Genomic DNA, 26,855 nt, shown 5'->3' on the forward strand with positions numbered 1-26,855 from the left:
TTTGATTATGCTTTTTAATTGATGAGATATATTTGAACAAGTCTCTCAATGCTACTTTGTTGACCATGAGATCATGAAGGAGGATATCAACAGAATGTTTGTCCAGAGTTCATTCATCATATAAAATATAAAACAATGAAAGACAGTCATTGGAAACAGACACGGGCAGGACTAAAAAAAACAGTGGATGTTGACACAGGAGGAGACAACTTGATCCATCCAATGGTCCTCATGTTACAAATGACTGCATGTGTGTGTGTAGTGTGTTTCTGTCTGTGCGTATGCCAACTGCTTTATTCTTAAAGTGCATACAGTAATGTATTTTACATATGTATGTGTCTGTGTGTGTCCGTATGAAATCCCTTGGACTCCGAGTGTGTGTGTGTGTTAGGGTATTAACAAATTCAATAAATATAAAAGTCAGACACATTTCATTCATAAAGAGAAGTTTGGTCAAAGAAGAGACGGGGGAAATGTAGACAACAGGTCTGTCTGAAACAGGCAATTTTAGGGCCAGGTGTGTATTGTGTGTTTTACAACAAATGTGTAACACTTTCTAATACTGCTCATTAGTCCACAAACACACACAAACACCCACTGACAGCCTTGAAAAGACGAGAGGCACAAAAACAGTTTGGGCCTCCAGGAGCCGCAGTACGATTATTTCCGGCAGGCTTGAGTTCAGAACAGTCAGACTTCTGCCACAAAAGTTCATGAGACTCTGAAGAAGGAATTCATTGCCTCCTCATGTTGCTGCTCAACACAAGTTGTCCATTTAACAACATCTCAGTTTCGGAGGTAAACCCAACTCTCCGGTCAGAGCTGCAGTCCAAGTCAAACTGTAGGGTTTTTGCCCGTCGTCTGCTGTTGCTGCTGCTGCTGGAGGTATGTGGGCCGCTTGATGCGAGGTTTCCTGCGCTTGGGTTTGCTCTTAGTCTTTGTCAGCTGGACCACGAAAAAGGACAGGACCACCATCGCCCCCAGGAAGGCAAACACAGGGATGGTCTGGCCCACCTCTTGGTTATAGCGGCCGGGCATTATCCCTGAGAGGGCAAAGATAACATAAGAAGAGTAAGAAGAATCTCAATGTCTACTGAACTGTTAGCATGAAAACTGATGTGAATATCCTTTAGTGTCTTAAATTTATACAATTTTCACTGCAAAAGATGTTAGTATGTTACATTTAAAGGTTATAATACAATGTAGTCCACTGCTGTGTATAAAATTTTAACAATAACACAAAAACCCTAATACTGTTCCTCAAGGTGAAAACATTTGAACCGTGCGTTACCTCCAGGGATGTCCCAGGCCCCACTCTCCCCAGGAGACAGAGGTCTGACCTGAGGGCGGTAAGCCCTCACGTTGGGAAGAGCCACTTTGTCCAGATCCACTGAAAGAAGCTTCTGGTGCTTCCACAGGTTACTGGGAGCGGAGAGACACAGAGAGAGAGAGAGAAACAGGGAGAGAGGATGAGACAGATTCTCATGTATAATGTGTTTGTTTAGTGTGAAAAAAAAGATGTTTTGCTTCACAAGTTTGATTTGCTTTCACTTTTGATTCCCTCTGTTTAGATCTATGTTAAGATTAGCCAGAGTAAACACTCAACTCCAGCTGCATAGCATTGCTTGAGCTGCAGGTAAAAAAAGTGAATCTCTTCTGTAAAATAAACAGTTAGAGGATCAGAGGGGCACAAAAGTTACAGTGAAAGTGAACACACATTTCCCCCAACAGATGAGAAAACAGTCATTAGTTACAGCTTGGCTAGCAACCCGCCTAACGGGCATCCTGTGTACGCATACATGGACAGACACTGATTTTTAACATGACACTGCTTTTTTGTGTTTTAACTGGTTTTAGTTACCATTATTAAAGAGGAGACAACCTCATGTTAAAAACCTTGTTAAGGATGGACACTGAAGCACTGCTGACCTAAAAACAAGCTGAGGTTTTAAAAACAAGTAGAGCTGATGTTGCAGTCCTGCAAGACATGCTGTGTCCACTGAAGAGTGTCAGAGAAACCCTGTGTTTTTAACGTGAAAAGGCAGCCTTGAAGATGTGTGAGAGGCAACGTAAGTGCATGAAAATAAACTTTACTCTGAATGAATCAAACACCTGCGTTTAGGGCCGGGCCTACATCATTACAGTTTACTCTCAAAGCGTCAGCTTTATCGAATTATATATGTGGATGAACATCAAGATCGATCATTTTAGAAAAAAAATAATTGTGATCATAATTTTTGCCATATGGCCCAGTCCAGGAGGGATGGTCGCTGCTGATTTCACAGCAGTATGGGCTGGCAGAAAGACAAGAGGCTAAAATGTGGTTAAAAATAAATGCATGATAGGGCTGCACAACACAACACTACCATTGCAATATCTTTTGTTTCTGCGAAATATGTATATAGTCTTATATGATTAAAGGATATATTCTGAATCTGCTGCCCTAATGAGTTGTACCTCTACCAGTATTTAAAGGAACTGAAATACACCTAGAGTTGCCCTACATTCATAAGTTAAAAAAGGTCTCGATTCATCCGTTTTATTTGCTCAGACTGATTCACTCTGTTGACAGGTTGAAAGAACAATCATTCGATGCCAGAAAAAAATCATTAATGTTGTGTAACATCTATGTCAACATTCTCTGTTGTTCTAGAGGACTGATCTGAAGAATCACTGTGTCAATAAAATGTGTTGCCCACCTACTGGGAGAGCTGCCTCTCCCTCTACACCATGCTGTGACTGAAAGAAAGTAACTAAAATTGGAACTATGGCAGTGTGCACAAAACAATAACTCACTGCAATCTCTTTCGTGCTGGGAAACACAACGCCTGGAAGTTAGACGAGAATGCTCCCAACCAAATAGCACATACAGAAACTCATTCCACTGTTTGAATGACAGATGTCCAACAGCAGAAGTCCATATTATTATTCAGCATCACAAATACACACGTAATTATAATAAAGTGTTGTTCATAGCAAGCTAAGCTAAAAGGTTTTTCATCAAACCTACCTGGGTGCTGTCTCGTTGACTGGCTGTGGCTTTGCCCAAGACAGGTGTGGGCACGCTGGTAGTGGGCGGGGCTTAGGGTCTCCTAGGTGAGCCTCCAGAACCTTAGAGTAGCGATATAGATGATTGCCTGAAAGAATGGAAAGAATATATCCATCTATTAGCTATACCGCTTATCCTTATAGGGTCACAGTGGTTGCAGCCAATCCCAGCAGAGGATGTTAAAGGCTGGGTTACACCTAGAATAGGTCACCAGCAAATCACAGGGAGGGGACATTTAAGCACCTTTCACACAGACACAGGAACTCTGAACATAAACCAGGACTATAAGAGGAACTCACTGAAAAGCTTACACAGGAACAGGGCGGACACTCAAACTCCAAACAGAAAGGCCTCACAGGTCCAAAGGTAGCTCCTTACCATAACCACCAATGAACCAATCGTAACATTAGTCGTAATAATGGGTGTCAAGACTTGTTAATACATTGGGAAATTTGCTTCCTCACCTTCCAGTCTCTGTGGCAGTGGCCGCTCAGTGCCTGTGGGCGGAGCTACCCTGCTGTGGGAGTGGCTGAGGCTGGGAGGGGTCATACTGTAGGACGTGTACTGAAGAAGAGCATCTAGCAGCCAGAAACAGTCTAGGAGAGCACACAAAAAGATATCACTCAGGTGTGCCCTTTGCTGTATGTAACAAGTGAAAAGGACAAACACACATCAGCACGTGTTAAGAGAGGCTACCTTTCTGTCTGTGGCTGTCATCTATACAGTTAGAATCCCCATACAGAGCGATGCGACCTCCCCCATCTGATGGTGTTTGGTACAGTCCAAGGATGGGCACTCCCTCCACCACTGCTGTCTCCTGCTTTAGCACTTCCAGACCTGCGTAAGGAACCAAAGGCACTCTTTAATTACACAACAGAACTAAAGACACGAAGATTTTAACGTTCGTTCTTGGCCATAAATGTGCTTCACTGAGCTGGGCTCAATACTGTGAGAGGGGTGCTGGTACCTTGGTCCTTAAGATTCTTGGCAATCACTATTCCATCTTCTGGGAAACGGGCGATGCTGCAGCCTGAGGCATAATACACTAAGACAGAGAGAGAGAGAGAGAGAGCACTGTTTATTTTCTACAAACCTGAGTGAGTAAAACAAGACTGAACTTAAATGACTAATGACTGTGTGCGTGTGCGTGTGTTGTGTGTCTTACTGTCATGATCAGCCAGAGTGAAGTCTCCCTCATACAGCCCATCACTAAAAGCCATCCCCCATACTGAGATCAGGTCGTTTAGAGCTGGTACGTTAGCGCCCCCTGTGTCTGGCATCCACCACTGCCTGCAGGATACATCAAGAAAATAATCTCAACAAACATTTAACCAGGCTACACAAACATAAACCTACAATAATAATAATAAATAAAAAACACGGAACCATCCACTATACCAACACCAGAACTAAGCTTCACTTTCAATTTGACATTTGCCACAAACAGAGAACTAATAAAGAAAAAAGGGGCCTAATGAAATCCAAGTCATTTTCACAAAGATAAACAAGAAATTCAACCAAACTTGATCGAAACTTTCAGCTGGTTTGATAAAAATTGCAACCCATTAATTACAACAGAGCAATAAAATAAGAACAACTTGGCAACAGCATCACCACATCGAGTATATGGTGAAACAGCATAGTTCTTAATAAAGTTCTCTGCAGCAGTGAATGAAGAAATCTTCAATCAACCATCTTGATCCAATTAGAACTTAATTACTCAACATAATATTTCGATGCCATGAAGACTTTAATTAACTGTTTTTAAGACGTTTAATCTTGTGGATTTGGTGCAACAGCTTGGGAGGGATAAAAATGGAGCAGAGCAGAGTCATAAGTGATTTTTATCTCTGCTAGCGGAGCTCTGAATGTGAAAAAATTGTGTTAAATAACATCTATTAAAGAGTGAGGAGGCATAGATAGAGTTTAACACTGCAGGGAAGGAGCTGGACCGAAACTGTGATACAGTGGGCTGTTAACTGCACAATACACATTATCTTGCTATCATTAAAACGTGATTAAGCTCCTGATAAAAGCAAAGGTTTAAAAGGTAATTGCTGTTTAATCTTTGAACTGTCTCATAATGGAGGACGAGTACAGAGATAATTTAAAAGGGCTTCCAAACAAGAGGATTCACAGGGAGGACTTTACAGCACTGGTGCACTATTAATTAGTGGTGTAATGTTACAGTAAATGTACAGTTCAGTATGTGCCTCCGGTTACAGTTACGCTTCTGTACATTTTCGGTACAGCAGGGGAAAAATGGTACAAACATAGCTTTTAAAGGCCCATCTAGGGACGGGCATTGCAAATTAGCCAAAGCTATAAATGCTGTAGTGTGTGGCGTCGGTATACTTGCTTCATACTTGTCCCTATATAAATAAACATTACATAAATAAAGCAAATTTAAAGCTTGTATGAGGAACTTTCGTTTTGTGTTGATTTTGGCGCCCCCTGTGGACAAAGTGGTACCTCTTATCTCTTTGCTGATTTTGTCCTGTGCGTGTACAAGAGGCGTTTTTTAACAAAAAATCTCTTCCTGCTTCATTTTAACATTTAAATGTTTCACTCGCTGTAATTATTTGCTGTGGAAAATTTAAAAAAGAGTTGGCAGCCCAAAGTTAATCGCCTCATCTGACACATACTGCCCTGCATTGGTTACAAGCATTAAAGTCGAGCTGAAACGGCATTCCGAGAGTATCTAGCTTCCGTATCGTGACGTATTTCCGAGTGAAACAGGACGTGCAGGCGGGACATATCATGAGAGGGATTTGATTTGATCATTGAGAAGTGGGCGTAGACAGACGTTCTCCACAGCGCAGTAGCTAGCTAACTGACCGAGCGTTCTTGGTGCACTGCGGCTAAATGTTGCAGATTGATGTCATGATATTACTGGTTGGTACTAGCTTACATAAGCACACGTGATATTTTGTTTTACAGAAAGAAAAAATGATAGGATTTTGATATAAGAATACGAACAAATGGATTTTCTGTATTATTTTTGGCCTATACTGTCAAATAGATGCACAATATTACCGGGGATGTGATCTAAAAGGATTAAAATTACATTTTTAATTTCTGCTCGATTTTAAAAGTATAAAAATATAATCAGTTTTGTCGTGTTTGCTTTTGTAGCTCAAATAGAGGCATCAGTATTAATTTCAGTCTGTTTCATAAACAGCTAAGTGATAATCTTGAAGTTCTCCGTTTCGTTCTATTTGGTGACACCTATGGCGATAAAAGGCAATTGTGGGCGCATACGTCCCAGATAACCACATGTCTACAGTTGGCTCCCTTTGTTATGGTTGTAACTCTTGATTTTCCTCACTGACGGTCGCTTTCCTTTTTAGACTGTTTGCTTCATCTGAGCGTCAAATTTGTTTCTTTTTCTTTGGATTTTCACTTATGTTTGAAGTTGTATCTGTAGTCATCCATCTTTTCTTTGTTTGTTCAGCCATAGTAGATTACTGTTTACTCGCAACACTTGCAGAGACCGGAAATGCAGCCACTTAGCTCCGCCTACCCTCTCTGGCAGACCAACCACTGCTGAGTGATGCAAAACGTGTCACTAACTGGGCGCTGAATCTTTGAGATTATATCTTTAATCATAAATATTACAAATTCAACAGAAGCTCATTAGATCTGACCTATTGATAATCTCATAACTTCAGCTTGGATTGGTTTATACAGAACAACAACAACAGAAAGCTGAAATGCTCAGGTGAAGCTACATTCTATGTGACTTAAGTGCTTTGACATAAGCGTCAAGCCTGTATTTTCTACATCCATGTATGGTCATATAACTGCAGCGATTAACAGTAGTGTCTATAGCATGAGCTATTGCTATGTCACCGTCTGAATCTGCAGTGACAGGCAGCCTGAAAACTGAGAGGACTAGGACTCACTGCTTTTGTCTCGGTCTGTGATCACCCGGGTGATGCCGTCGTAAATGACTTGTTTGAGGTGTTTAAACAGACAAACCCGACTTCACTTACACAATGTATGATCACAGTTGGACACTAATTGCTGCCCATTGAGCTTGCCTAACCGAGCAAAACTGACTAGCATGATGCAGCTTATGACTAATGCACTGCCAAAAATTTCGGGGTAAAACTCACACTCTACTACTCACGCTTGTGGAGCAGAAATTCTAGACTTCAATAGGCTATTTTGAGACAAAAGGTGTACCGTCCGAGGGAGTCACATACCAAACTGAGTGGTTTGGGACAAATACACTGTACTTTCGTGCACCAACAGTTGAAGTTTATTTGACTCATCTATAAAAACACAATTAATGTTCTAAAAAATTATCTTTAATGTTGTAAAGCAACATAACAAACAACTATAACTGTATGAGTCAGTGTGTATTTCTGCTAAGTGTACGTCACATTTCCTACTTATAGAATCTATTTAAAGGCTGTAAAAATCTTTTTTTAATCAGCTTGTTGTCTGAGAAATCAGTACCATGACTGACGGGGTCCTAAAAGAACACATTATTTTTCTTCCATTGCTACAACAACTTTGTTTTCTTTACATTCTTTACATTTTGTTTCGTCTGCTCTTCTCAGTAGTTTGAAGTGGACAAGGGTGAGTTAACAACCTTTGAATCAGAATCCGTCATATCCATTGGTACATTAGCTAAGCTTTTGAGTCTTAAAGAAGGGAAACAAAGAGATTTTAAACATTAAAAAACATTTACCTTCTGTAAAATAGAGTGAAAGCCTTTAAAAGTCTTTTGTGGCTTTAGAGGAATCAGTGTGAGATCTGATAAATTGCCTGAAGTGATAACACTTGAATCAGTGTCAGTTGGGGACTGAAGACTACAAGTAAGAACATGAAACAAATCTAGGGTTGTAGAGAGACCCCTGTAGCTAGTTCGTTTATCTCTAATTCAGGCTACAGGGTTGAAGCCACATGAGTCACTGCTAGCGTAACAACCCCTAATCAAAGGCCAAACTGCTGTTATTGGCAGGGGTGTGATCCCAGAAGAGCAAATAGTTATTGGCCGCTTTGTTACTTAAAGATTATTTGTCATGCTCTAAGTTGGCTTTGATTTAAAAGGAAACTGAAAATGGTCTTTCTCAGCATGTATGCACCGGGGAAAGACTAAAGGGATGGCTACTCTTTGAGTCAGCCTGCAGATTCTGCACCAAAAGCACATATAGCAAGTAGGAGCATATGTCTACATCAAACTGCATGAGAGCAAGCATGACAACCGGCTCACAACTGGTGTCTATGTGATGCAAGACAAAACAGCCATTTAAACTTGGTTGCTACTTTTTTTTTTGTTTGCCAAACTGCGCAGAGGTCGATGTCCTGAAACACAGCAAAATAAGCAGAGCAGGCAGAGGACTGGATGTCCAGCACACGTTTGTAGGGGTTTTAACTGGTGCTTTGGTGTTAAATCAAAGGTAAACAACATGAACAACAACATGACATATTAACAACTTGACACTTATTTTGAAGTCAGCTAATCACATCAGGCGCTAATCTGCTGACTGTGTGGGTTTGGTTTAATCAGATTTGAGTTACAGCACTAGGAACACGAGTGAACAAGCCAATAACTTCAACATTTAGTAGAGCTATGAATTATCTGTTATTGTTTTACAGAAGGATATGCCCTCACCAATTAACTAGTGAGTCCATCGCCCACTTCTAACCAGATAGAAGGGAAAAACACAAATACAGACTTCTCTCATGTAATATAATAAAAACTGTTAGGAGCCTATTCTTCATTGTTAGAGCTAAGACGTGCAATTTTAATGAATCATGTGAAGATGAGTTGCTGTTACCGCTGTGATATTCATAATCAGTTGTAGTAAAAGGTCAAAGAAAGGTGAATACCTTGTGTTTTCATCATAGAACTTGACCTTCCTCATGACCGACGTGTTGTACCAGTCACTAAAGACGATGAGCGACAGGCCATTGTCGATGTCTCTCCTCAGTTTGGTGATCTCTTCGGGGAAATACTCCTCCTCACTGTCCACCATCAGCAATGTGCCTACAGAGAAAACACAATCCATTAGTTTGTCACCTTATGCCAAATCATAAGCAAACAGCATTCTGAGCTGAAACCTTTATTAACTCTCTGAAACTGAAGTAGTCCTCTTAAATGAAAAGGTGTGTTTATAATCTCTGTGTTCTTACCATACTGGCTGGCATCAAAGCAGGTGATGGGTGCTCCAAGCACTTCAACAAAGTATCCCATACTCCTCAGGTGCTGGTACATGTCCCTGAAGTTAGTGTGGATGTGGTCTCCATTCCTGGAAACATTATATCACATTTAAGATGAAAAAGATACAAATAAAAAAGGCTGTAGTGAATAAAGCTACAGGCATCAGATAAACATCTACAGACACGCACCAGTCCAGTGGGTCATTTTTCATGCGAAGGTTGTCTCTAGGAAAGTAGCCAGGTGGGTAGCGCAGGTTGTGGTACTGGTCCCACAGAACCCTCTTACTGCGCGGAGGAGTCGGCACAATCTTCACCTTGATGGGCAGTTTGACTGTGGAGGTTAGCTCGCCGCCCACCTCAGACTGCAGGGGGGGAAGAAGTCCAGAAGTTGAATCAGTCATACTTGAAGTGTGTTATTACACATGCTAGACACTCTAGAATTTTGTTTCTGTCCAGAAGTACCTGTAAAGATTTTTAAATAGCTCCTTTAAAAAAAAAAAAAAGAAGTTAAAGGTCTAATCTTGAAGATTTCAGTTGCGTTCTCTCTGGCGGCACCTTTGACATTTGGTAATTGATTTTCCTCGCTGACAGTCGCTTTCCTTTTTAGACTGTTTGCCTTCATCTGAGCGTCAAACTTGTTTCTTTTTCTTTGGAGCTTTGAAGTTTTTTTGAAGTTGTGTCTGTAGTCATCAATCTTTTCTTTGTTTGTTCAGCCATAGTAGATTATGTCGCCACAGACAACGACTCCATAATAATACTATGTGCTGCAAAAGGCTTTCATCAGTGGGCCATAGGCTCAATCACCATTGTGTTACCTCATTCAGCGATAGATTGTGACTTAACAGACATTTATATAAATGAAAATCTTCGAGATTATACCTTTGAATTATATATAAATTATAAATTACATATACCTACTTATAAACTGTTAAAAAAATAAGCCCAATATAAGAAATAAGCTACCTGTTTCATTTCAAACAGGTAGCTAAATGTAAAACATAGATGGTTAAAGGCTTCGGTATATGTCATTTAAAGTGGTAGTAGTACAACTGCAAACTGGGACGACCAACAAACATTGATAATTCAATTGTATTGAAAAAGCATTGTAAATATCCATCTACATAGTTCCACTTAGCATCCACTTAATAATCAATGTAAAAGAACGCACTTTGGAGCATAACGCGTGTTGATGAAGGATTACATGAGCTAATCTGATGGCATCTTGGGGAAACGTTGGGGGGGAAACCACAGCTCAAGAAAAAGCTACAGCTGCTTAGAAGAAAGAGCTCAGGTGTTGATGCAGTCACTCACATCATTCTCTGCAGGCGATGCCACCGTGACCATCACATGACCTTGAGCAATCCCTTCCCATGACGCTGCCTTCTTGGCCACGGAGATGGACACAGCCAGGTAGCCGGCCCACGGCCACAGCACAGGTGAGTAAGAGACGGCCACGTCGATGTGGTCCCCGTTCTGGGGGAGGTAGGGCTGCCAGATGGGCTGAACAGGAGAGAGCAACCTTTAGAAGGACTGAGGTCATCGCAATGCAAAACCAGGTCAGTGTAGGATAAAACTTGTCCTTCACTTGTCCTCTTAAACTACTTCAGGAAATAAAATTCATTGCTTTCTTTGTAGGGAAGTATTAAGCGTCACAAAACAGGAAAACAAAGGTTTAATTGGAAGTAGTTAGTCATGTGTGATTACCTTGTCAACAATCCTGCCAGTGACTCCCATGCCGTTGAGAATGGTCACATTGACAATGGTGGGCATTCCTCCATAGTAGATTGGCTGAGAGCAGTAAGGCCACATGTATGGACACTCTGTCAGGTCGATGTAGCTAGGAGAGAGACTGGCAGGAGAGGATGGGAAAAGATGTTGTATAAGTCTGTTATTGCCTGGCATACGCTTTCCTGAACCTAAATTCTCAAATAGTGGGCGGGGCCTTTATTTACCTCAGCTGCAGAGCGTTCCAGGCTTTTATATGAAGGAGGCTTATGTTAGAGACAGGCGTTATTTCTAATTCCCTCTGTACATATTTTAGTACGAAGGCTCATTTTTCTATGATCTGCTCTGTTTGCGCTGTTTTTTCCAGTCCCTGATTCTTTTCAGATCAATGTTAAAGCTCTAAGCTAGATCTTAAATTCAACTTCAGATAAATTCCCTGACGCTGTGTTACGAAAGCTATTAAACATTTAGATCTCCTGACTTCCTTGAATGCATCACATCGATCCGACGTCCATTCAACAAGATAAGATAATCCTTTCTTGATCCCCGGGGAGGAAATTTAAACAAGCATTTTAAAAAGTAGTTTTCTTCTCCTCTTGATGACAGACTTGACAAAGCTTGCATATTCACTTTTTACTAATCTGCATCATGATGTTGAAATTTCGGCAAAGGTAAGAGTCATTTGACCCAGGTCTAAATGCCGATTGTAGCCTTTCCCATTAAGCAAAAAGCCGGGTGTTAGCAGGTTTTTTGACCAGTAGGTAAGCAGCTTAACATTTTAGATGAGTAATCCACAACAACCAAGTGTTGATTTGTTAAAAGTAACAATTTTTTTTTTTTATTAGTGGCTCAGATTTGTAAATAAAAAGAATGATAAAATTCATCCCTCATAAATAATTAAAAAAATACATTAATAAATGACTTAACCCCCCGGCCTGTGTTTGGGGCCCCCGGCTATTTATAGAGAGCCGGCTTTTATTTGACTACCAGCTGTTACAAGTTAGACAAGAAGAGAGTAACTAAAATAATTGTAGGAAACACTGAATACAATATTACTGTCCCGGAGTATCTCAATCATACAACATGCCTGTATGTCCTTATCCTGATATTTACAGTTTAATACAATAGGTGTTTTTGTCAGTGCTTTAAGATCATTTTTGGCATCTTGCAAACTACATGTAGGACATATATAGTTCTATTCATCACAATCGAACAGAAGCCTATTGAACTACTCAAACCACTCCTGCAGAACAATTCATTTTTCCGGAATGTACCGTTTTTTACTGTGACTCTGAAAATCCTTTCTGATTCAGCTGTCCACAATGAAGGAGCCATTTTCAGTACAGCCTCCTCTAAATGGTAACTGCAGTTCTGCCAGTTAGAGCCATTCCTATTCCTCCCCCAAGAGAGAAGGCTACAGCACAGGCTTGGTCTCCTTTAGAGTTATGCAACTGTCGTCTATACGCCCACATGTGCAGCACAATATTTATGGATCAGTTAAATCAGTATCGCTCCGAAACAGACTTTGCCTCAGTGTTCACTTAGGAGCTCATTCCTAGACATGGACTGTACCTGGCCTGGGGTCTGTAACTGTTGAGGATCTGGTAGGCTCTGATCAGGTCCAGCTTCCCGTGGCCCTGCTCAAACATATTGACCCCTGGCAGCCTGCGGGCCGAGGCGATCAGAGCCTGCTTCATGGAGGCTGGGTTCACCAACTCCCTGTTCAGGACAGTGCTGGAAGATAGAGGAGGACAGGCTGGGTTAGTTTGTTTCTGTGTGTCTGCTGGTGTCAGATTCCACAAGGGCTTTAATTGAGAACAGTGTTGAAGGACAGAAAAGGGATGGGCTTCTGTGTGTGTGTTTGTCATACTCCTGGGAGAAGGGAGAGGTGCCTGATGTCAACAAGGGTGGTATGATGTTTAACCGGGAAACATGAGCTCATAAAATGGCCTCAGTTACAGCTATGTAACAAGAGGGCTTTCAGCGTATGAGACGGGATATCGACAGACTGAGAATAATACCAGACATTAATCTGCAACACACCTCCTTCCTCTGGGACACATTTCCCTGCCTGCTCATGTAGGATTACAGCACAAGAGACAATTAAACCCCATCAAGTCTTGAAAAACCCACATAAATCCTCTGATGTCAACTTCCTCTACAAGCCTGCTGTAACAGCACCCTCACTTGGACTCTCTTACATGGAGTGAAGTCACTGCAGCCGCCACCGAAGAGCCTCCATGAGCTCTGGACTTCATCTGAAGCTTCTCAGGGCGGTAGTTTGACTCCATTTGAGCAGTGACTCTTTGTGATTTGATTGCCATTTGACTGAATACGAGTTCAAACATATCAATTGAAAGCCTGATTTTATCTTAACTATCAGCTAGACCACTCTCTTAACTGCAAATATCAGGCAACATCCACATACACTACATTTACACCTAGCGTCTACACTTCTCAGGTGTTCAGAGCCCCTAAACTACACCTACATCTGCTGGCTGATTGGGTCTTACCACTCTCGACATATCATTCCCTGATTTGTAATGCCCCTATCAGGTTTTGTGCAGATAAAATCTGTTAAATTATGTGCCAATCTTTCCAAAATGAGTTGTAAACATATGAATAAAGAAATATGTTAAATAAAGAAAGAAACACTGCGATCCCAAGAGCCATGTCACTAACATGCCTTATAAGGGTTGGGGTCATTTCTTCATTGAAAAAGTTATATTATCTTCATAGCCTGTAACCCAGGTGTATATATTAGTATTTTGGAGATGTCGTAATTCCTTGACGTTAGAGTGAGAGACATTTTCACCTGTTTAGGATCCTTGCTTTTCTATTAAGTATAAAAATACTCATCACTTATCACCTAATGAAATGAAATATTCCACTTCATGATACTGACCTGGCCAGGAGAGTTACAGCTCCAGCCACCACAGGAGAGGCCACACTGGTGCCAGACAGAGAGCGACATCCCTCTTTCATTCCTGATCCCCGAACGCCAGAACCGTAGGTAACGATGTCGGGCTTCACCCTGCCATAGCCTCCTGGAAGCTCCTGCACAACAATAGCAGAGAAATACAGGTAAACATGATAGGTGAGATTAAGACAGAGACTGACAAACTGAGTTAAACAGCACAGAAGGAAGTCTCCACCTAACATTTACTGTAGTTCATCCCTTAAAGTGTATTGTGTCATTGTTTTCAAATGAAATATGTAGCATTACACACATTAGTTGTTTTTTGGACAAAAACAAAACGATATTATGCAAAATATTCATGTTTTTTCAGCGACACCATAAAGACTCACACAGTCAGAGAGTCAATTTGAAGCCACTATACAACTCCGCTACTGTTAAATATATGAACACCTCACATTGGGTTATAATGGTATACTGTATGTGACCGTGATTGGCAGGTGGATGTACACTACAGACAAAAAGCAAGGCACAGAGAAGAAAATAAAAATGACTGGAATAGAGGGCGGGGAAAAAATGTAGAATGAAGGAGAAATGAAAGCACTTGGAAATATGTGTGATGTATTCAGGTTTGAGACCCGAGTGAGTGAGGGCTGCCTGATTCTTTGCTCTCTTCATGGCTGGCTGACAGTGGCTGAGGGGGCAGAGAGACTGACTGGATAAGAGAGTGAAGCCTTAATCAGATGTCTGCTTTGGGTTATGACTGATAAAAAAAGCAGTGTGTGTTTTATATAAAGTGTGTGTGGTTGTGTGTGTGTGAGAAAGGTTGATTGGATGTGGATGAGGGATCAGGAGCTTACATTATGGTTGACTAGCTCCTGAGGCAGAGGGTAGGTCTCTGGGGCAGATGTCTGCCTAAAACTGATTAAGGATACGGTGTGTGTGTGTGTGTGTGTGTATGTGTGTGTGTGTGTGTGTGTGTGTGTGTGTGTGGGACAAAGTGTGTATGTCTCTGGAGGAACTCACCCAGGTGGTCATGCCTCTGGAGGAAAACCTAGCGATGTTGTCCTCAAAGTCGATCCCTCCGACCCCAATCACATCCATCTGGTCTGCTGGGTTGTTCAGAGTGCTGAGAAAGAGGAACTTACCTTACTCTATTTGCAATATTTAAAGGAACAGTTCACGGCTCCTTTCTAGCAGTCCAACATGAGAGCCCAACAACACCTATCTGTCTTTCCTGTTATGTTCTGTTACTGCTCTTTTATAGTGAGGGAAGAGTCAGCAGATGATCAGCAGGCTCAGAAAACCCAGTTGGCTGCGGGGTCATTTGGGTAATTAAAATTAATTACCATTAAATTAAATTGATTAATTAAAGTAGGGAAATGGAAGTAACGTTCGTGCACAGTTTAAAAAAGAGCTGTGGTTATATGGACACCATTGAATTCATTCTGATTCCAACATAACTGTTATTATGAACGTAAAATAAACAGATCCAAAAATTGTGCATTTACATACGGCAATTTGATATAATCAGAATATAAGATATGATATAGTTTTTCTATATTTCTGTTAAAATTGATCAAAATATCGAAACTGTACTTTCTGAAGCAAAGCTAGGACTTCAGTCTTTATGTTGTACTGTGGTTGATGACATCCATATGTTACTACACAGACGCCTTTTTTGAAGAAATGTAATTCAATGCTATGAGGATTTCATCATCAATATTTTGGGGTGTGCTCAAATGTTGTTGTAAATTCCTGTACCTAGTGTGATAAACATACCCATATAGAGGTCCATCGTTGCCAATAGCAGAGACCATGATCACCCTGTTAGCGGTGAGCTCCCACACCTGTCAATGAAACAAGTCAATGAAGTGAGTTGTTTGGTGGGAAAAGGAACCATTCCCAGTAGCTTACATTTGATTATTAGGCTTTACTAAGAATAAAGAAAATGAGTAACAAGGTCACATTGAGAACAAAGTACTGGAGAACTGACTGCGGCAAGTTTTAGACCTTTACCAAAAAGACTTCCAGAGGCATTGGTCTTGTTGTCATCACTCTGGCTGCTTCTTTTATACTCTACACTTGAATCTTATTATTATTCCAATCCACTCTCCTTTTGTACAGTACGTGATTCTCTCAAGGCCCTGTAAATAGCCAAATGCCTGTGGCTTTCAACTAGTAAAATGCTGCCTGAGATATTAAATGTACAATTGTTACATTTTTGTTTTTGTGCTCATCAGTAGGCAGTAATATATTACAGAACATAGTTCACACGTTGCAATGCATGTGTTTAATCACCTGGTTTGACCTGTTTTCCCCTGACAGTTAACCTGCTTATGTTCCAGCTCATTAACAGCTTGTGGAAAGGGGTGTAACTTACAGAGAGCAAGGGTGTTTTGGGGACTATTTTTAAGCCGAGACAATAATGCTTCCCACAAATAGCTGACTAAAACGTTAGTTGGTGAGGAGAGCCCTATTTGATAAAGTCGTCATTGGTTGGTTCGTCACAAAAAATATACATCCAGGAGCTTAAACTTGTACAGTATGTTGTCTGTGCATCTGTTCTTCAAGCCTTCCTCTTTAAAGAAGATGACCATGTGGGTAACTTAAGTCTATTCTCTGTGTAAGTGAAGAAAAGTAATAGTATGTACTACAACAGAAAGGAGTTTTCCATGGGTTGTTCAGTATTTTCTCTGGATGTTACGAGAGATTTAGAATCATTACTGCTTTTTCTATTAGAATTGTCTTTAACACTCGGCTTGTAAAATATATATAATGTATACAGATATATACAGATCACCAACTATATATATATTTTATTAGTTGGATTATTAACATAAAGGTGTGACAACTACCCAACTAACTGACTGAAATCACAACTACTTGCCAAAGGAGGCAGCCCTACCAGATACTAGGCTAACATGACAATATGATATTAGTTCTCATCAATCTGGTAAAGTCTAATTAATTAAAGTTAGCAAAATGATACAGTGTGACCGAGTCTTTCTCTCGCAGTGATACCTGCTCCTGTTTCCGGATTAGAAACTGTGCCTTCTACCTTATCAACAAAGGGATGGTCCATGAAGTCAGGCCCTCCGATGCTGAGGTTGAGAACATCAATCTTCTTCAGGATGGCATAGTTGAAAGCGTCCAGGAACCACGACGTGTATGAGACCTAGGATGTGAGGAGAGACAAAATAGAAATAGTCACAGATTTTAAAGCAGAATTGAATGCGCAGATGGGTTTAAAGACTAGAAATTAAATCAGTGTTCCTTATTTTGTTGTTGGTTCAGAAGTGATAGCTGTTCAATACCCTGCACTGGAGCATTTATCAACAAATTAAATAAATGACAGCCTTGACAAACAAAAAACTCATATTTTTCTTTTTCACTACTACAAATATGTATTATTCGGTCATCTGTGTACCTGGTTGTTGGTGAACACTCTGAAAATGTGCAGCTCTGAGTCGGGGGCAAAGCCCTGGCACTCTCTCATACTTGCTATCACTCCTGCTACAAAAGTCCCGTGGCCCAGACCTGAAAAGCAGGACAAAAGATTAATCATCATCTCATCATCTTTATCTCTTACACTCTAAATACCTTAGATTGTGATGATGTTGTTAACTATGGCTAATGATGAGCAATGAAAAAAACTATGTTCTTCCTCCTCACCATCATCTAATGTTTTCTCATTGGTCCAGTTGGTCCTTTCCTTTACGTTCTTAAAATGTGGGTGCTTCTCACTGAGGCCTGTATCAAACACGGCCACCTTAACACCAGAACCTGAACACACACAAGAGATTCCATTTGTTCACGTTAGCAAAGGGCGTCGCACAATTAACACAAGCAACACGTGCCATAAGCGCATTCTATTTATAAAACAAAAACTCAAAAAGAAATTCTCTCTTAGTTTAATCTTTTTCATAAAGCAATCTATACATTTTGTCTGATCATGTTAACAGTTTGTGGCAGATGTTTCCCACTACCCTGGCCCTCTATCAGAGAAGTCAAAGGTCGAGTTCTAACCAGTGTGTCCCATCTGCCAGAGTACGTCAGCCTGCAGGATCTGGGCAACGTGGCGGGGGATGGCTCGCAGCAGACGCCGGCTGGAGTGGCGACCGGTGGCATGCCAGAACCCCGAGCCCAGTGACAGGCTGGTTCGTCGGAAAGGGCGGGATGACTGCCATTTTTGTGTTCCTCGGGTGGAGTTGCAGGGTGCAGCAGGTTCAGGTGCTATGGAGACCAACCACAAGCAAATGTTATCAGTAAAAGTTGAATTAAAAGTCTGCTTTCATCTGACTAAAGGTTTTAATATAATCGTGTGGCGCTCTTGATTTGAGATTCTACACAGAAATACTTTCACTTACAAGGTTGCTAAATTCATTCTTCATAAAAATGCTGCAGCTAATGATTACATATTGTTCCTGCTTGCTGCCACTTCCGCCCGTTTCACAGACAACCCAATCTCTCTGTTAACCTAATCATGCTCATCATGTTCTGAGTCATTTCTCCCTTCTTTCATCTTCATTATTCCATCCAGCTGTGATGTTAGGCTGATCCAACAGCCTCATTTGAGCCAATCTCATTACAATTTGAATCGCTAGGAAAGAACAAATGATCAAAAGGTCATTAGCAAACAGCAGCAGAGCTATGTGGGCCTTTTTATAAGAATTTATTCAAAGGAGGAGTGAAATGCGGGGGTGAGGTCTTCTTTCCTTTCTCTTCTACTAATTACTTCCCTCTTTACGCTGCCACTTCATGGGCACAGAAATTGACCCATGCGACACAGAACCAGTGAACTCGGACTTATCTTCCTCAGGTATCTCACTCCACAACCAGGTCCAATGCTAATCAAGAGCGATCTACATTCCCAGGAGGTTGATTAAAGACAGACACCTTCCAACCACTGATTGCTTCAGCTTGCTTCAACTGAATTCAGGGCACGTACTGCAAATCATTCCTAACGTGCACTCACGCTCTCTCATGCATCCAGAATACATTCACACACTTTAGTTAATCAACAAACCATTTGGTCACTTAGTGAGCTAAACATGGCCAAGACCAGTATTTCCATTAGCTTCTCCTGAGTGCATATATTTCAGCTCTTTTAAATATAGGGCTGTGCAATAAGGCAAACCAGTGGTATTGTCTCTTAACCATAACCATGAAGTGGATACTTTTATTAACTTAAGAAATGCAATTTTAATTTTAGTTGTTTACAAGTTTGACAGGGATTTTAAAGTTAAAGACGCCGACTCAGAGAATCTTCCTTGTTCCTGTTAAAGAAACGTGGGACATAAAAAGGTATTATGTGCTACACATGGCCTCCATACTGATACTGCATGTGTACGCAGGCTGGGGGCACACTGAAGTCTTTCATCCAGTGCCAGGCACATCCCCCTTCACCCCCACACGGGCAGGCAAGCCCCACCACACTGACTGACTCACCGACTCCCTCCCGGGGTGAACAAACACAGACATTCTCTGTTCTTCCTTCCCCCCAACACCACACACACCCTGTCCAGCATCAACACCCGTAAGCTGGCCTGCATTTCACATTAAGATATACAATCCCTTTTCACTCCTCAGACACAGTGTAGGGAGAAATGCATCCTCAGATTCAACAAACAATGAGACTGTAGCAGACAAACAGCTCTCTGTATCTTTGCAGTTTTATATTTCTTGGCTTGATGTGCCAGCCTGAGACACCGTGATCCTTTTTGTTCTACACAGTAACCCGTCTTGTCTTGACTTACAGGGAATGTATTTGAGCACGCGGAACACTTTGCGTTGCCGCGTCACCCTCTTGATGTAAGGATGGTCCTCTAAGGTCTTCAGGCTGCTGGGTGAAGGTTGACTGATGTGCACCAACTCAAAGTCACTGGGGAAGTCTGAGGCTGGGTTTTCTCTGGGAACAATATGCCACTCCAGTGCTCCGTCGTTGTTCCGCAAGGCGCTGCTGATGTACAGGCTGCGAGCTTTGGCCGAGAAATAACCTGTAAATCCCACAATGTACTCTGCAGGGACGGAGAAGGGAGAGGAGAACTTTAAACAGCAGTCAGGACAGGAGTTGTGCGTATAAACTGTATGTGCTCCAGTGAGAAAAAATGTATCACAGTTCCAGCTTGTTGTTATCTCACATCGATACTGCTGAAGATTGCCTGAACCATTTACAAGGGAAGATTACCCAGAAAATGTGAAATATCATACAAGTCAAATCAATAAACTATTGAACTGTGGGAAGTTAACACTTACTATTCCATATCAGATGTTTTACACAAACTTTTCAGGTTCTGATTCCTTTTTTTTTATTTCCTGAGACAGATGATTGATGAGCAAACAACAAAAGAGCTCTGTTGATTTGCTCTCCAAACAGGAAAGACTAGTCAGGTTTTCATTCCTATTGCAGTATTTATATCATCTGTCAGAATATTATGGAGACAGATCTTAAACAAGTTGTGCAACATTCTCAGCACAACATCTTAGGACTTAATCGAGCTGACACCGTCTTACGGCTCATACAGATGTGGACATTTCCCCAAATGAACTCATTCATTTGTGCAGAATTTAAAAATAATACCTCATGGCACATGTGTTTGTACATTATTATTTATCAATTACAATTATTATTTTTTTAATAATGTGTTTATTACTATTGTTATTGGTAATATGTGTTTGTTTAGGCGATAGAAGCACTTTCTTTTGATGTCAATAAAGCTCATTACTAAATGGAAATTGAGAGAGCTACGCACAACTGACAGAATTGGAGTATAAGCATGAGTGACAGTATGGTAACTATGGAGCTTTGTATATGCTTTCCAGCACTGCATTTCATCAACGAGGTAAAGTCAAAGTCAAAACTCAGCAGACTCAAACTGCTGAGCTGCAGTAACATTAGTGACCTGATGATAAACATTAGCTGGCTAGCTCCTTCCTTTAACAAGCATAGGTGGCATGATGGTTCAGAGTGACAGTTGTATTTCAGTATAATTAGAAAGGGAAAAGAATTGCGTAATTGTTTTTAACTTTACAGCAAACTATTTCACTAGTCAGAACCTCATAATGAAGACACTGCTTGACTCCACATCACTGTCTGCTCAGTGGGATACTTACTCCTGGTCCTTTCTTAGGTTGAGTTTAAGTTTGCTGTTTTATGGTCCAAAGTGCTCTTTAGTTTCTAATGTCTCTGATAAGAACATGATGGTTTTTTATAGACTTGGTTACTTATTTCAGCCATTAGTGAGGGGGCTGTTACGTTTCCTGACTCCTTTTTTATTTTTCCTCGATGTATGATAACATAAAAAGCCTAATGTCATCTATCATGGAATGTAAATGATGTTCTAACAGTAAAATACACACAGACGCTACAGGAAAAGCTATTTAAATTACACTATAATCAAGGAATAGTACTGGATTATTTCACCCTGCAATATGATGTATAATTCATTTTTATATTGGCTTACATCACAGAATATATATACGTTGATCGTGACATACAAATGTGGGCCGATACATCAGTCAGGCTTTAGCACAGAGGTAGCTATGTACATACATAGACACACAACCTTTAAAGGACTACAGGACTACATTACCTTAAGGATGAGAGGGTATTTTTAAATACAGGGTTGCCAGATCTTTTAAAAGAATTAAAAACATATAGACCTGTTTGAACATTTTTTTCTTACCATGCTCTACCACCTTGGAGGAGAACTCCAGTTTTAGGGTTAACTGGGAGGAGCAGTTGGAGCCAGAAGGTGAAGGGTGAGACTCTGGGTTGGGGGCGTGGTCAGAGCCAGATTTGGTTCCTCCCGTTGGCTCCATCCCCACCAAAGGCAGGAAGCCCACCAGCAGCCCCAATAACATGGAAGCCCACACAGGAAGCAGGAGCATTATGAGGCGTGAAGTAGCACAAACTGTCAGTTTGACCAGGCCCTTTGAAACTCCAACAGCAGATGTGCTGTTTCAGATAGAGAATGAGCAGCTAAAACCTGGTTCAGGGTCAGTGGTTGGGACAGAGCATTTCAGGTCCACAGCTCTAAAAATGAGTCCATACTGCAAACGGCCTGAGCAGCTAAATTAATTTCTTTCGGCGTTTTCTCTCCATGGTGAAAGTCCAGGGTGGAGATCAGTGGCACTGCCAGAGTAGGAACATACTAGTTGCCATGTTGAAAACTGGATAAGCAGCCAGTGAGAGCAGCGGATTGATGGAAGGAGGGTGGGAGCAGTGACGGAAGAAGATGCTTGTTTCAATATAGAGATGAACTGCTTCCTTCCTGGTTTCACCTGGAGGGAAAAGAGAAAAATAACCAACATTTTCAAACTCACCATTACATCCATGAAAGAAACCTATCTATCTAGTCTAAACACAAGATTTAGATTACAGCCTCACTATAAGTACTGGCCTCAATACTGATGTATTCCTGAAAATATGATGACCAATTTTTTTTGTTTACATAGAAACATTTTTGGCAATAAATCTACAGACTTATTAAGATACTGTATGTCTCAGATAAAGTCTGAGTCAGTAAATAATAATAATAATAATAATATTCTTTATTATTATTATATACGTAGAATTCACAGTCAGAAAGTCAAGATCTAAAATAAATCAAAGATATTTCAAAGTGACGATGCTAACGGCAGAACAGCAGCCACTGATAATAATTGAGAGGGCTTGTGGTTCTTTCTTTCTTTAAAAAGCTAAAGTCTCACTTAAAAGCTCATTTACAGATGAAGCCCACAGGATAATATATCAATATTTAACTTAAGTTAAAGCTCAAATTCCTTGTATGTGTACATACCTGGCCAATAAAGCTGATCCTTATTCTGATATTAGCCTATACTTATATATGGCTCTACTTTACTGCATGGTTATCCTGTGTGCATACCTGCCAGTACATGGAAGAAGTTACGCTACTGTCAGCCATGATACATCATCCAGGGTTAACCCTTATTAATCATAATCTCCTCAGTTGTTTCTAAGCCACTTTTTTTTGCTGCTGTCGGGGAACAGCCCTGGTACTAGACAGAGCATGTAGGCTATACTGAGATAAAACTTTAACTTACATACAGGGAGGACATGGCATAGAGAGTTATACAGAAACAGCCAACAACAATCAATTGGAGACACAATAAAGAAACTCAGCACAGAACTGATTATCTATGAGCTTCAAACATCTTTCTTCTGCACTGAAAAAGAACTTTTTGGGGATGTAAAAACAGCACGTGACAAATCATATTCACAGTACAATAATCTCCAGAAGTCTGTGGTCAACACAACCATCCTTGCACTCATGTCTAGTGAGGAGGAGCCACAAACAACAATTAGGCAGCAACACCTTGTGTGACTCACTTCCTGGTGACCATCACCACCCAGTGCCTAAAGTGGAAGCTGAACATCACCTGCAGCATATCATTTGTGTCACTAAGCAGGTGATCGGCTGCATTCCAACTACTCCAACACCAGACACAAACTCTGAAAAACTTCCTGCGGAATGCTGCGGCCGATGAAGACCAAAAACACTCGCCACAGGACAGACTCACATCCCACACTTTTATTGTCATCTCTGACAATAATCTATGGAGTAGACTGGAAGCTGTAGGAGCATAGAGTGAAGGGGCAGGTGAACATTGATACATATAGTTAAATTAAAATGCTGAAATGGACTTATTTTTAACATAAAACATAACAAGTTTTGAATCAGCTAACTGTATCTCTTTCAGTCAGTCAGTCAGTCAGTCTTTTGAATTCTTTTTCAAAACATCTCCACTTCCAACCAGCTGACTGCAGCAGACATTTTGCCCAAATTAGGTTGTAGCTTTAAAACAAAATGAACAAGTTTGTATTTTTATAACTTTAAAAATGTATAGCCTAAACTAATCATGAAGGGCTAATTTGAAACACCATGAGTGTAAAGGGTGCAAGTACCCATTAAAGCCATGTCAGACTACCACCATGAGGTGGTATCAATGAAAAGTACCAATGAATTATTGACCCTTCACAGAAGGGATTCGTTTTTTGTCTTAATTACAGTTATCTCACCATAACTGGGGAGGTATTCATTAAAATGTCTGAAGACTAGATTTGGTGGGCTTAACATGGACATTTAAACTAATATCTGTCATGTTATTTTTGTCACATATTCTATTTCATTTAAGTTTATAGACAAATGTAGTACTGCTGTTTACAAGATTTGTGACCTTTTTTTTTCATTTTTATTGTCATAAACCAAAACACAAAGACAAATTCTATATGTAAAATAACTTGGCAATAAACCTGAAACAGAGTAAGCAAGAATGAGCTTGGCTGCTTCAACTGACCTGAAACTGCGAGATACACGAGTCTCCTTCACACACGAGCACATGCACACACACAGTCTTGTATCCTCTTGGGAAGTTTCAAAAAGGGAAATTCTGGGCAGGTACAGGACAATTTCCCTCTGGCCCAAAGCATGGACAACCCAGTAATTAAATAGCTACCTCCAAGACACAAAGGCTCACACAAACACACACACACACACACACCCACACACACACACTAATACATTAGCCAAGCTCAACACTAGAGCTCATGAGAACCAGCTCTATGCTGTCTGAGGGTCCGGCCCAGGTTACATAAGACAAACTCCCCTACTTAAGAGCTTGTAACTGCCTCTCACTTACACCCGAAGGACACTAAGGGTAAAGCCTCTCAGGTCCTATAGAGCACCATGATTTGTTAAATTATGAAAAGCATCCAATCATAATCATTTTGGGAGCTGATTTCATCTATGAGCCACACCAAATTCACTGTGGTTCTGACTGCTGAGCTTTATTGCTGCATTGTGCAACATGTTCCAGAGCAGCAGAGTACACAGCTATACAGGAACCCATGTGCACTTGTTTGTGTGTTTGTGTGTGTAACTTTCATGTGTCTATTTCATCCATGCAGGCATGGCTCTATTGTCAGGCTGTCATTACAAATCAAACACTCCTTCCAAAGCAAGAAAACAAGTTAAACACCACATCAACTACTAAAACAAATGTCTGTGATACCTGACAGCAGGCATACTGGTTCATTTGACTGCTATGAAAAGTGTGAATAACAAATAGATCTAAATAACACAGTAGTTTTTAAAGTCCAGATTGTGTTCAGTCTAAGGTACACTAGTGATGAAGATATCTAAACCTGCTTTCAACTATCCAATCACTTGAGTATAAATAAAGTTGTCTTGTCATCCTGTTGAGCCGTTGTCTCCTGCAGTAACAGTAGCAAACGTAAATACTAGCATGTAATTAAAGGACATAAGTAGGATAATACTGATCAGAAATTACAGAACATCCTTATGCATAGTTTTCATTGTATGTTTGTGGTCCCCTGACTACCGTTGCTCAGCAGATATCGAAGTGCCACAAATGTAGATGGTGATAAGTAAAAGCCCCCGGCTGGTCTGGTTAGACAGATGGGGGCTCAATTACTAGTTGTGGCTTGGGGGAGAATCACTGCCTGAGTAAGACTGCAATATGGCTAACGACTACTGGTTTTAACCAAGGGTTGTAAAAATAGCCCCACTGGTTAGGGCAGGGCGGTTAAAGAAAGGCTGGGACTACCTGTGTCAACATAACACCACACCACAAAAAATGGCATCCAACCTTCAGGCAAATAAGGATTAGTACCTAGGAAAGGACCCCACCACAATCAGAGGACAGTAGAGAGATCCAACGCAATGATAGCAATCTAAAGGCAGTGAGGTGGAGTCAGTGGTTCCTTACACATGAGACAATGGGTTCCTTAGAAATTTCCTTTTAGCACAAATTAGATGTAATCATAACTGATTACATCAAAACAATGAGACAAAAGTGAGAATAAAATATTAGAGAAATAGACAGAGGAGGTAATCAGAACCTGTTTTATAGATAAAAACATCTCAGGATCTGTAAAGTAACAGTACAGACTATACACTCTGAATAGCAACATAAAGGTTCCTTGGGCTGCAACACACAATTGCAGATGTTTCAATTTTGAAACAGACTTCTTTGGTTCTGGTTAGTGTTCATGGTAAACTCCCTGAGCAAACCAAACACACTACAATTACACACACGTTTAAATAACTATAGTTTACATTAGAGGGTGCATACACAGTTAAGTGTTAGCTAACCAGGATTTTCGTTACATACTTAATGCTCATCACATTTTCCGCCACGGTGGGCGAGAGATTCTATTATTTCACTGTTTAAAAGCGCAACACGACATTTATTCAAAAGTCTGAATCTAAAACCCAGAAAGGTTACCGTTAGCTAGGTAATATGTCAAATAACAAAACAAAGCGATGAAGCTACACAGAAGTAACGACTTTATCAGCATAAACAATGCAAGCATCAGCAGACACATGCTGGAAGCTGAAGCTAACGTTAGTTTTTCTGAAGAAGACAATTATTATATAGACAGTAAATAACGTTATTTGTAAACCATTAGAGCACGTCTTGATAGCACGGACACTTCACTTTCCTATCTGAAATTGATTTTGTAAACAAGGAGACATGCTAATAGATTTTTCAGACCAAACAGTCTATCACATGTACAGCGTTAGCTAGCTAGCTTAGTAGTATTTCACAGTGTCTGCTAATGGTTTGAGTGTTGTTTATACTCACCTAGCTAAACAACGTGCCGCACGTCACAGTTTTATGCTTGTATTGTTTAATGTCCGTGTATTCGTGAGCTGATAGCCACTCGTTCACGTTTGCTAGTTTAATGTCCACCGAACAAAAGCTAGTGGCAAACTCACTAAACGCTACAGCCGCAGACCACTGACGTCTAGTTATGACAGGTTGCCAGGTTTGGTTACATTATCCTCCTAAACCACCGCGCCTTGTGAGTCCTTTCATATATTTCAGATAAAAGACATCGCAAAAATATTTCTATATTCCAGTATTGTTTTCAAAAATATATACTTTAACTTTAACTAACAAACTCAATTTTCTGTCACATTCTTTCCTTCTTGTGTTTTT

The 26,855-nt window shown here is 40.6% G+C and overlaps 2 protein-coding genes across 2 annotated transcripts in view; one reads left to right on the forward strand and one right to left on the reverse strand.

Annotated features, from left to right (window-relative positions):
* Window positions 1-10,617, forward strand: part of necab2 (N-terminal EF-hand calcium binding protein 2) — a 159,399-nt gene extending 148,782 nt beyond the window's left edge. The window contains exon 11 of the mRNA XM_069685850.1: window positions 10,549-10,617. Coding sequence (XP_069541951.1) covers window positions 10,549-10,597 — 49 coding nt within the window. The 3' untranslated portion in view covers window positions 10,598-10,617. The remainder of the gene's footprint in view (window positions 1-10,548) is intronic.
* mbtps1 (membrane-bound transcription factor peptidase, site 1) lies at window positions 1-26,632 on the reverse strand. Its single transcript, XM_069685848.1, has 23 exons — window positions 26,499-26,632; window positions 21,554-22,151; window positions 19,625-19,885; window positions 17,895-18,101; window positions 17,541-17,651; window positions 17,296-17,405; window positions 16,927-17,043; window positions 15,648-15,715; window positions 14,892-14,994; window positions 13,854-14,005; window positions 12,521-12,682; window positions 10,928-11,072; window positions 10,535-10,723; window positions 9,413-9,585; window positions 9,197-9,312; window positions 8,894-9,050; window positions 4,215-4,339; window positions 4,017-4,094; window positions 3,746-3,886; window positions 3,514-3,645; window positions 3,011-3,137; window positions 1,292-1,422; window positions 1-1,043 (listed from the first exon to the last, which is right to left on the reverse strand). Exons 2-23 carry the CDS (start codon window positions 21,756-21,758, stop codon window positions 835-837), a joined length of 3,219 nt encoding a protein of 1,072 aa, XP_069541949.1. The 5' UTR covers window positions 21,759-22,151; window positions 26,499-26,632; the 3' UTR covers window positions 1-834.
* Between the last annotated feature and the right edge of the window lie 223 nt (window positions 26,633-26,855).

This window comes from Semicossyphus pulcher, unplaced genomic scaffold (genome assembly GCF_022749685.1).
Source record: "Semicossyphus pulcher isolate SPU_LCO1_2020_fin unplaced genomic scaffold, fSemPul1.0.p SCAF_8, whole genome shotgun sequence".
In the NCBI taxonomy this organism is placed as follows: Eukaryota; Metazoa; Chordata; class Actinopteri; order Labriformes; family Labridae; genus Semicossyphus; species Semicossyphus pulcher.